General features: G+C 37.2%; 1 protein-coding gene across 1 annotated transcript in view; it reads right to left on the bottom strand.

The window, feature by feature from the left end:
* Positions 1-11,628, bottom strand: part of LEMD3 (LEM domain containing 3) — a 71,143-nt gene that overhangs the window by 19,224 nt on the left and 40,291 nt on the right. Inside the window, exon 4 of the mRNA XM_052640260.1 lies at positions 9,475-9,542. Coding sequence (XP_052496220.1) covers positions 9,475-9,542 — 68 coding nt within the window. The remainder of the gene's footprint in view (positions 1-9,474; positions 9,543-11,628) is intronic.

Raw genomic sequence — 11,628 nt, forward strand, 5'->3', positions numbered from 1 at the left:
GAACTTCGGTAAAATAAAATAGGTTATGCTAAAATTATCATTACCAATTAGAAAGTAATCTAGCAACGTATTTCGAAAGTATTAACAAAAGTTCTTTGAACAAGTGATTTCCTTTCTAGGACTATTTCCTAAGGAAATAATCACAAAGTCAAATACTATAATGCAAAATTAGCATGCTTTCACAATACTGAAATCCCACAATCCAGGAGAATAAAAACATGTAAAGAAATATTATTCAATAATAAAAAGAAACAGTTTTTAAAAGCCTGAACAATGACATGGGAAAATGCTAACAACTTTAAGGAAAAAATATCAGTATTTATAACATTTATGCTGATACTAATTTCAGGGCGGAAATGCAAGACTAGAGAAACATGGACCAAAATGAGTGCCTAACTTTAGGTGGTGAATCTGAAATGCAGTTTTCCTTTTATTTTCTATATGAGTTAAATCATAAACATGGGGTAATGTTATATTGAAAAAAAAAAAAAAAGCAGCAACCTATTAAAAACAGCACCTAAACTTTTATCTAGACCATAAAACTATTTTTTGGGAAAAATTTCTGTTTAAGGTTTTTCTTTTAGTAGCAGTCCAAACTGCATCTTTGGCACAGGTCGTATCAGATTTCACAGCAACTGAAAACCTGAAAATGAAACTCCAAGAAGAATACACACACACGCCCCTAAATGTATAACAAAAAGGATATTATCTACAGAAAGTAACTTCATTTAACTAATTAAGAAATTAATCCAAAATCTTTTGTAAAAATATACATTATATATTCTACTAAATTTATTTTTTAAAAAGGTAAAACCTAATTTGAAACATAAAACAGTTCCAGAGAAAAGATATGAAGATCTTTTAAGACTGGAATTCACTATCATCATTAAAAAACAAAACAAAACAAAAAAAACACCTCAATACAGACAGTTCTCTACTCAACTCATGAAGGGGTACTTCTAGTAACTTCTTTGCTGCCAGATTTTAATAGAACTAATCTTTTGTACCCACTGCTGCTTGGCTTAGATTTCAATTGTCCCAACTCTGGCTCTATGTCCCTTCTTTTTTACCTTATCCAGTCAAATGGCTGGGGAGGGGAAAAAGATGTAGTTAATCACCTTTCCACACCAACCGCTGACTTCTCCAGCTCCAACCTAACTACCGATGAAGCCTTATCCTGTTCCCAAGCCCTATCCCATCCATTTAGTCCTTCCTTCCAACACAATTCAGTAGATTTAAAGAATCTCAGGGTTCTTGTGAAAAGTAACTTAATCCTATCCCAGGAATTTATGACCGACGATAGCACATATCTGCTATCTATCTGTGCCATTACTACTCTGAGAGAGTCAAGTGAAGTGAAAGTTGCTCAGCCATGTCCGACTCTTTGCAACCCCATGGACTATAGAGTCCATGGAATTCTCCAGGCCAGAATACTGGAGTGGGTAGCCTTTCCCTTCTCCAGGGGATCTTCCCAACCCAGAGATTGAACCCAGGTCTCCAGCACTACAGGCAGATTCTTTACCAGCTGAGCCACAAGGGAAGCCCAAGCCACAAGCCAAGCCAAGAGAGAATCAACTGGGGGGAAAAAAGGGGAAACCAAGAGGGACTCATTGGTTGGGATCAGTTCATCCTACTGCTAAAAGTAAAAACACTTTCACTTGCTGGCTTTGGATTCCCATATGTTCTGCCCTTTTCCTGGACTATTTGACTCTATGTTCCCTTTAGCCTACTCAATCCAATCCTATCTTTGCCTTCACCTGAATAATTCATCTAGCAATTCTTCTACTCTTTAAGACAGAGCCTTGTAATTATAAGCCCTCCTTATTTAGACCTTTTTGAATCCTGATCCTTCAGTTTTCCAAACTATTAGCTACTACACTCTCCACAAGTTTACCTGCCATTAACGTTGTCATCTAGGCCACAATTGAAGATGAAGGAGGGAATGAGGCTGACAGACAAAATGTGCAGCATGTTAAAGAAAACTCTCCAGAATCACACTGGTTTAGTTAGGAAACACACAAAAAAAGCAATAAATTTTATTGGAAGTTAGTATAACCATCAGGAACTGAACTAGGTACTTTATACTTTCACTTAAGTTCTCCTAACAACTCTGATAGTCATTAATAACAATAGTCCCACTTTTACACTGAGACACAGGTACAGAGAAGTAAAGGGACTTTACCAAGACACAAAGCTTCTACATGCCAGTGCTACAATTTGAATCAACATCTACTCCTCATCATATTATATTGTCTTAACATCTTTTGTGTATCTACATGTAAGTTACGAATTAAGTTAAAAACTGAGTCCATATTTCTCTTTTTTGACAAGCATATCATGGGAGATTGCCACCAAAACCTTGCTGAAAGCTTTAGAACAATACATTATTCTGAATCTAAAAACAAAAAAGAGGGGGTGACGTCAGCGAAACAGCTGAATAGGAAGACCCTGATCCTCCTTCCCTGCTAGAGACACAAATTCAACAGCACACAGATTAATTCCCTTTGTATGATAAGAAACCCAGATACCAGTTAAGAGGTTCTTGCATCCCAAAGAAGTACAAAACCAGCTGCAGGAAAGAAGGAAAATTTGTAACACACTCACTGGAGCCCCTGCCCCTGGTACAGCATAATGTGATGGGGAGAAAATTCCCAATTCCTGGCTTCTCCTTGAGCAGGGAAATAGAAGACTGGAGTAACTGTCTAAATTACTCTGGAGTAATTACTGGAGTAACTGTCTAAATTATTCAGACTTTGGGGGGCCACCAGAGGGATGGGCAGAGAAGGCAATAGCACCCCACTCCAGTACTCTTGCCTGGAAAAATCCCATGGAGGGAGAAGCCTGGTAGGCTACAGTCCATGGGGTCGCTGAGGGACACAGAGCGACTTCCCTTTCACTTTTCACTTTCATGCACTGGAGAAGGAAACAGCAACCCACTCCAGTGTTCTTGCCTGGAGAATCCTAGGGACGGGGGAGCCTGGTAGGCAGCCGCCTATGGGGTCGCACAGAGTCGGACATGACTGAAGTGACTTAGCAGTAGTAGAAGGATGGGGTTCTGTCGTGCTTGAATCTAAGCAACTAATAGGTCAAAGGGCACCAGGCTGGGGACCACCAAGAACAAGGGCCATGAACTAGCACACACTCACTTGCCACTGACCCTGCCTGCAGCTCAGTGCAAAATAAGTGTTAGAAAACCCCTAACTCCTCATTTCTCCCTGAGGAGGGAAAGAGCTGGAACGTGTGTCCAATGTTTCAGTTTCTCAGGGAGCTACCCAAAGGACTGGTTTCTGTATTACCTGTTTCAAAATACCGAGACCTGCCATAAGCTAGATGCCTGGGAGTTGCTGAAAATAAAAAGGAGCTGGACAGCTTGCTGTTGCTCCAGAGGACCCGCAGTACAGCAGACAGGCACTGGAGGGAGCAAGAGACTATAAGCTCCTATAAAAAGATTTTGTTCAAATTTCACAAAATTTTATATCAGTGCCCATTATTTGTTTTCATACTTCATTCAAGATCCCACACTGTATTCAGCTGCACTGAGCAGCTTTAGCTGCATGCAACAAATTCTGATAAAATCTCTTTTCACTTTTATTCTGTCATGCATATTTTCTAATTTTCCTTGATGTGGGGCTTCCCTGTGGTTCAGATGGTAAAGAATCCATCTGCAAGGCAGGAGACCTGTGTTTGATCCCTGGGTCGGGAAGATCCCCTGGAGAAGGAAATGGCTACCCACTCTAGCATTCTTGACTGGAGAATACCGTGGACAGAGAAGTGTGGCAAGCTATAGTCCATGGGGGTTGCAAAGAGTTGGACACAACTCTTTTCTTGTTATGGCTCCTTAGATACATCCATCATTTAAAAGTGGACATTACCAAATACATGGAATTTTTAAAGTATCTTTGGTATTAATTTCTTATTCTGATATTAACTTCTCATTTAAATGTTCTCTTCTCTGCAATCGCCCTCTGCACTTTTTAAGTCTTCTAACTTTATCAAGGCTTTCAATGGCTAAGTCAAAGATTTCTCTTGGTATACGTCACATTGCACTTGAAAATACGTGCTGCTGCTGCTGCTATATGGGCTATTTTCAAATATCTTTTGATAGATTTCTAACTTAATTCCACGGTGATAAGAGAACAGATTCTGTATTTCAATACCTTCAGACCATGAAATTTTTATACTTTGTTTTACATTCCTGGATATGTTCCAGCGTCTCCTGATTTATAATCTATGGGAACCTGAATAGAATTTGTATCCCATTGTTGTGTGAAAATTATATAAATCTTAATTATGTTGAGTTGGTTCATAGTGCTTTCCAGATCTACTATACCCTTCTACTTTTCTGTCTACTCATTCTGTTATTAACTTTTGAGAGTTTGATACTGAAACTCCAACTAAAAATTTATGTACTTAAAAAATAATTGTAATATATAGTGGAACTATTAAAAAAAACAAAAAGAAACCTGTAAAACCTCTCTAGTTGGGAATATACACCCACAAGTCCACAGTAAAGATTTGAGGAGACCCCAGCATATCTGAGCTCACCGGTAAAGGTCTTTCCCTGCATGAAGGCAGTTCTTAAAGACTGGGAGATGTAGCTGTGTTTTCAAAAGGAATATCCCAAAACAAAGTAGCAAGACACACAAAAAGAAATGAGGAAACACGGCCCAACTAAAACAACAAAATAAATCTCCAGAAACCGACCCTAAAAAAACTGAGGTATATGAATTATCCAATAAAAATTTCATAATAAACTGGCATAAAGATGCTCACTGAGCTCAGGAAAACAACATATAAGTAAAATGAGAATATCAAGAGAGAGAAAATACTAAAAAGAACCAACAGGAACTCTGGAGCTGAAGAATACAATAACTGAATTGAAAAATTCACAGCATGGGTTCAACAGCTGTCTTAAATCCATCAGAACAAAGAATCATGGAACTAAGTCATTTAAAGTTATCCAGTCGGAGGAAGAAAAGAGAATGAAGAAAAGTGAAGAAAGCTTAAGGGACTTCTGGAACATCATCAACTGGACCAATACACACATTATGGAAGTCCCAGAAGGAGAAGAGTGAAAGGAGCAGAAAGTTTATTTGAAGAAATAATAACCCAAACTTTTCAATCTGTGGAAAGAAATGGACATTCAGATGTAAGAAACCCAATAGCTTCTTATGGGATACAGCAAAAGCAGTTCTAACAGAGAATTTCACAATGGTAAATGCCTACATTAAAAAAGAAAGATCTCAAATAACCCATCTCTACACCTCAGAGAACTAGAAAAAGAATAAATTAAGCCCAAAGTTAGCAGAAGGAAATAGGAATTAGAGCAAAAACAAAATAGGAAATAGAAGGAAAAAAAACCCAACAAAACAAAGATGTGGTTTTTTAAAAGATAAGCGAAATTGACATACCCTTAGTTAATAAAAAAAGAAAGAAGACTCAAACAAAATCAGAAATGAAAGAGGAAGGGGCCTTATGCATCTGCCAGTGCGGGAGACACACACCGGTTCAGTCTCTGAATCAGGAAGATCCTGTATCTGCAGAGCAACTAAGCCAGTGGACCACAACTACTGCGCCCTCGTGCTGCAACTACTGAAGCCCACTCTGCAATGAGAAGCCACCGCAATGAGAAGCTGTGTACACCAAAACTAGAGGGCAGGTCCTGCTCGCTGCAACTAGAGAAAAGCACGCAGAGCAACGAAGACCCAGCAAAGCGCCCCCCCCAAAAGTTTTTTTCAAGAGAAATCAAAGAGATTTTTAAGATTGATGTCAGAGAAATACAAAGGATTTTAAAAGACTACTATGCAAAATTATTTGTCAACAAACTAGATAATAGAAAAAAATGGATAAATTCCTAGAAACATATAACCTATCAAGACTAAATAACAAAGAAAAAATCTGAATGTACCTATAACTAGTACAGAAACTGAATCAGTAACCAAAAGCCTCCCAACAAAGAAAAGTTTGGGATTCAATGGCTTCTCTGGAGAATTTTGCCAAGTATTTTTTTAAAAATTAACATTTAGCCTTCTCAAAGTCCTCCAAAAAACTTAACAGGGAACACTTTCACACTCATTTTATGAGGCCACCATTACTCTGACATCAAAGATGCTTCAAGAACGGAAATACAGACCAAATCCCTGATGAATATAGACACAAATCCTCAACAAAATATTAGCAAAATGAATTAAATAGCATATTAAAAGGATCAAAAGTGGGATTTATTCCAAGAATGAAAGGACAAACACACAAAAGCCAATCAATGTAATACATCACATTAACAGAAGGAAAAATCATATAATAATTTCAATAAATACAGAAAGAGCATTTGACAAAATTCAACACCTTAAATGATTAAAAACACATGATAGACTAGGAAGAGAAGCAAATTACCGCAAAACAATAAAGCCCATATATGAAAAGCTCATGACTAACATAATTTTAATCATGAAAAACTGAGGTTTTTCCTTGGAGACCAGGAATAAGGCAAAGATGTCCACTGTTGTCATTTCTATTCAATAGAGTAGGGCAGTTAGGTGAGAAAAGAAAATAAATGGCATACAAATTTGAAATGAAGAAGTAAAATTTTATCTGTTTGCAGATAACATGATTGTATACATAGAAGACTCTAAAGACTCCATCAAAAAAAAAAGTTAGAACTTAAGTAAATTCAGCAAGGGTGTGGGACTGAAAAAAAAAATACAAAAAGAAGCTGCATTTCTATACATAAAAATGAACAACCAGAAAATTTAAAAATCTCATCTACAAAAAGCATCAAAAAGAATAAAATACTTAGGAATCAACATTATCTAAAAGGTAACAGACTTACACACTAAAAACTACAAAGCACTGCCAAAAGAAATTTCAAGACACAAATAAATGAAAAGGCATCCTGGGTTCGTGAACTGGAAGACTTAATTAAAATGTCCATACCACCAAAATGACTTCCCTGGTGGCTCAGACGGTAAAGAGTCTGTCTACGATGCGGGAGACCCAGGTTCAATCCCTGGGTTGGGAAGATCCGCTGGAGAAGGAAATGGCAATCCACTCCAGTACTACTGCCTGAAAAATCCCATGGACAGAGGAGCCTGGTAGGCTACAGCCCATGGGGTCGCAAAGAGTTGGACATGACTGAGCGACTTCATTCATTCATTCATTCATTCATACTACCAAAAGCAATCTACAGATTCAATGCAATTCCCATCAAAATTTCAGTAGCAGTTATTTTTTTTTTTTCAGAAATAGAAAGATCAATACTATAATTCATATGGACCTACAAAGAATCCCAAATAGCCAAAATAATATTAAGCAAGAACAACAAAATTGGAGGCCCCATATTTCTGATTTCAAAGCATATCATAAAGTTACAGTAATCAAACAATATGGTGCTGGCATCAAGACATATAGACCAATGGAATAAAATGGAGACACACTCACGTTGATGGTCAACTGATTTCAACAAGCATGCTAAGAACACACAATAGGAAAAGGATAGTTTCTTCAAAAAACAGTACTGAGAAAACTGATTTCCACATGTAAATGAATGAAACTGAAACCTTACCATACACTACACAAAAATCAACTCAAAATGGAGTGAAGACTTAAACATAAGACATGAAACTATAAAACTTTTAGAAGAAAATTCAGGGAAATACTTTATGACATTGGTCTTAGTAATGATTTTTAAATTATGATTTGACAATGATTTTCTGGATATGCCACTGAAAGCACAGGTAACCAAAGCAAAAGGAGACAAGTGGGACTACATCAAACTAAAATGCTTCTGCACAGCAAAGGAAACAATCAACAGGGTGTAAACGCAATTTGTGGAATGGGAGAAAACATTTACAAACCGTCTGACAAGGGTTAATATCCAAAAATAAATAAGGAACGTCAACAGGTATATGAAAAGATGCTTGACATCACTAATCAGAGAAATGCAAATCAAAACCACTGTGAGATATCACTTTACACCTGTTAGGATGGCCGTTATTAAAAAAACAAACCAAAACCAAAAGAAAACAGAAGTATTCAAGGATATGGAGAAAAGGGAATCCTTGTAAACTGTGGGCTTCCAAGGTGGTGCTAGTGGCAAAGAATAGCCACCTGTCAATGCAGAAGATGTAAGAGATGCAGGTTCAATCCCTGGGTTGGGAAGATCCCCTGGAGGAGGACATGGCACCCCACTCCAGTATTCTTGCCGAGAGAATCCCATGGACAGAGGAGCCTGGCAGGCTACAGTCCATGGGGTTGTAAAGAGTCAGACACAACAGAGTAAGCACACACGCACATTGTAAACAGTTGGTGGGAATGTAAAATGGTGCAGCCACTAACAAAATCAGTATGGAAGTTAATAAAAAAAAAATAATAAAATTATTACATGTTCCAGCAATCTCACTTTTGAAAACACGATCTAAGAGATATTTGCACTCCAATGTTCACTGCAGTATTATTCACAATAGTCAAGAAGTGGAAACAGCTAAATGCCCACCAACACATCAATGGATACAGAAAATGTGGGGTATATACAGTAGAGTATTATTCAACTTAAAAAAAAAAAAAGAAATTCTGCCATCTATTACAACATGAATGGACCTTGAGGGCATTGTGTTAAACGACATTAGCCAGTTACAGAAAGACAAATACTGCATGATTCCACTTACATGAGGTATCTACCACGGTCAAGCTCATAGAAGCAGAAAGCGGCATGGTGGTGACTGGGGACTAGGAGAAGGAAGGGGGGAGTTGCTGTGCGATGGGTGCACAGACTCAGTAATGCAAGATGAGGAAGTCTGAGAGATCTGCTGCACAACGACATGTACACAGTCAACAATTCTGCACACTTTATGGTAGATTTCATATTATGTGTTTTTTTACCACAATTACAGTGAAGTTTGTATGACATGACCTGTTCTCAATGAATGGATGCCAACTTTTAGGGATTAGTATTTCCATCTGCAAGTATTCACATCTTTATGGAACTGGACTAACATCAAGCTCCCTAGTATGATTTTCAAAATCCACTCTCCCTCTTTAGCAATCAGAGTGACCCTTCTCCATCTTAACCTTCTAGTACTTTTCCTTTCATTTAAGATTTCCTAAACATTATTCACAGTCATATAGAAAAATGTATCTGCAAGTTCTCTTAGAACCATGAAATGGAATTATTGCAGGGCAGAAGGACTGAAATAAATGACAATGGTTAGATGTTTACCTGCTTTCTTATGTACTACTTACCTATCTCAATTTCTTTCTCACCAATGGTGTTTGTACCCTTTCCAAACTACTGTGCATTCTCTCATAATAGAGTACTTTAAAACAGCTGAGTAATTCTGCTGGTCACATTACACCAAACAGCAGGCCCAAACTTTTAACAGTAAAAGTAATCAAATGCATCAGATGATAAATATAAATTGTAATAGTTTATATTAACTTTAAGAATAGAGCTATTAAAATTCTAATTTCACTGCTTACTTTCAAATATGCAGCTGCCTCTTGGACAGAAAGTGTTCTCTGACTAGAACTGCCACATTCATGATCTCCTGAAAAGATTAGCATATTAATTTTGAATCAGTACTATGTTAAACAAAAAAAACAAATATAATTAATCAAAACAGTTTTATAAAATACACAATTATAGATTGTATTACTATAATCAGTAAAGAAAGAAGACAAACACTCTTATATTGTCTAGAAAAAACTTCCAATAGGCAATGTAAACAAGTATTTTTACATAAACCACAACTTTTATATGCATTTCAATCTACATAGAAACATACCTTCCTTTTATACTCCTAATGAAATTGTTAGCTAGGGGTAAGAACCAAGTAGTGCTCACTGATGCCTATTCATAGGTCTTGGTGCAAAGAAAGTCCTCTATAGATATATTTTTCAAGGGGGAAAATTCATTGTGCTAACTTGTACATCTATTACTAAAGCTAATAATTCAAGACTCAAGTAAATCTGAATTAAAATGTCCATTTTGGAGTATTACTAAGCCTACTTTTAGCAAGGCGTGTGCAAAACTTAAAATATTATAACACAGATCAACAGGGAAATTAGATAGAAGCATCTAGCTATAATCAGGTGTACTACATACAAAAGTTTGGAAGACTACATTTTCCTTTTCTCATAGCTATTTTTAAGAGGATCCAAACCTTTATTCACCCACCAGGCTCTCGATGGTTATGAGATATCAATTATCCTTACAGTGAACTTCAATTTTGTTTCTCCTACTATTTCTTTCAAGTACTTAAAAATAACTTTTTTAACATAAAAGTATAATAGTTAAAGTAAAACTTTTGGCAAATTTTTTTTTTTATCATAAAAGCAACCATATTCCAGCTTTATAAATTTGTTCCAGATTTTAATGGTCATAGTTGTAAAACGAGAATACCTATTAGATGAACCCAAAAAAGTCTTCAAACTTTATAATCTATCCTCAGAGATCCGATTCTACAGATCTATAGCAAGGGCTGGCAAACCCAAAGACCAACTGTGGCCTACCACCAGTTTTTATAAGTGAAGTTATATTGGAACACAGCCACACTCATTCATTTATGTATTATCTATGCCTGCTTTCATGCCCTAACAGCAGAACTGAGTAGCTGTGACAGAGACAGTCTAGCCCACAAAGCCTAAAAATTTACTATCTGGCCCCTTTACAGATAAAAAGTTTGCAGACCCCTGCTCTATAGGAAGGAATCTGTATCTTTAAAAGCACTCCAGATTATGGTGATCTAACACACTTCATAAAAAACTGCTATAGAGACAACTGTAGAAGCTTGTATTATAGGAGCAATATCAGGAATTCCATGTAGATTATATACTCTCTTTCTGGGTGCTACAGCTATCAAATTAATGTCATTAGTTTGCAACATATGTATGTTAACAGTCCATCAGTCAATGCAAAAAAAGCTTTTAGTGATATACACAGAATTATTAGCCAAAAACACTGACCAGAATTAAAGAACTAACTTCCTCCACCCAAAAAAAACCTTGGTGAGAGGATGGGGAACTATCTGGATTCTAAATGCATCTACTGGACTAGAGAAGTTCCACATTTACCTACTGCTGCTGCTGCTAAGTCGCTTCAGTCGTGTCCGGCTCTGTGCGACCCCATAGACGGCAGCTCACCAGGCTCCCCCGTCCCTGGGATTCTCCAGGCAAGAACACTGGAGTGGGTTGCCATTTCCTTCTCCAATGCATGAAAGTGAAAAGTGAAAGTGAAGTCGCTCAGTCGTGTCCGACTCTTCGCGACCCCATGGACTGCAGCCCACCAGGCTCCTTCATCCATAGGATTTTCCAGGCAAGAGTACTGGAGTGGGGTGCCATTGCCTTCTCCACATTTACCTACTAAGCTTGTACAAATTTCTACAAAAGGACTTACTACATACAAAAGTTTGTAAAATTACATTTTTCTTTCCTTGTAACTATTTATAGGAAGAGAATCTAAAGTCTCTTCTTTCAGATTATATGTAAAATAAGTGAAACAACTTAAAAGATAATAAAGACAAGGTGGCTACTATAGCTTAGAGATGCTAAACTTGATGCCAATTCACTTCTCTTGTTCTAACTGCAGATATGCTGCACACCTGAGAATTTTCAGACTTACTTACAGCAGAATAT

The sequence above is a fragment of the Budorcas taxicolor genome, chromosome 5 (assembly GCF_023091745.1).
Source record: "Budorcas taxicolor isolate Tak-1 chromosome 5, Takin1.1, whole genome shotgun sequence".
NCBI classification, from domain to species: Eukaryota; Metazoa; Chordata; class Mammalia; order Artiodactyla; family Bovidae; genus Budorcas; species Budorcas taxicolor.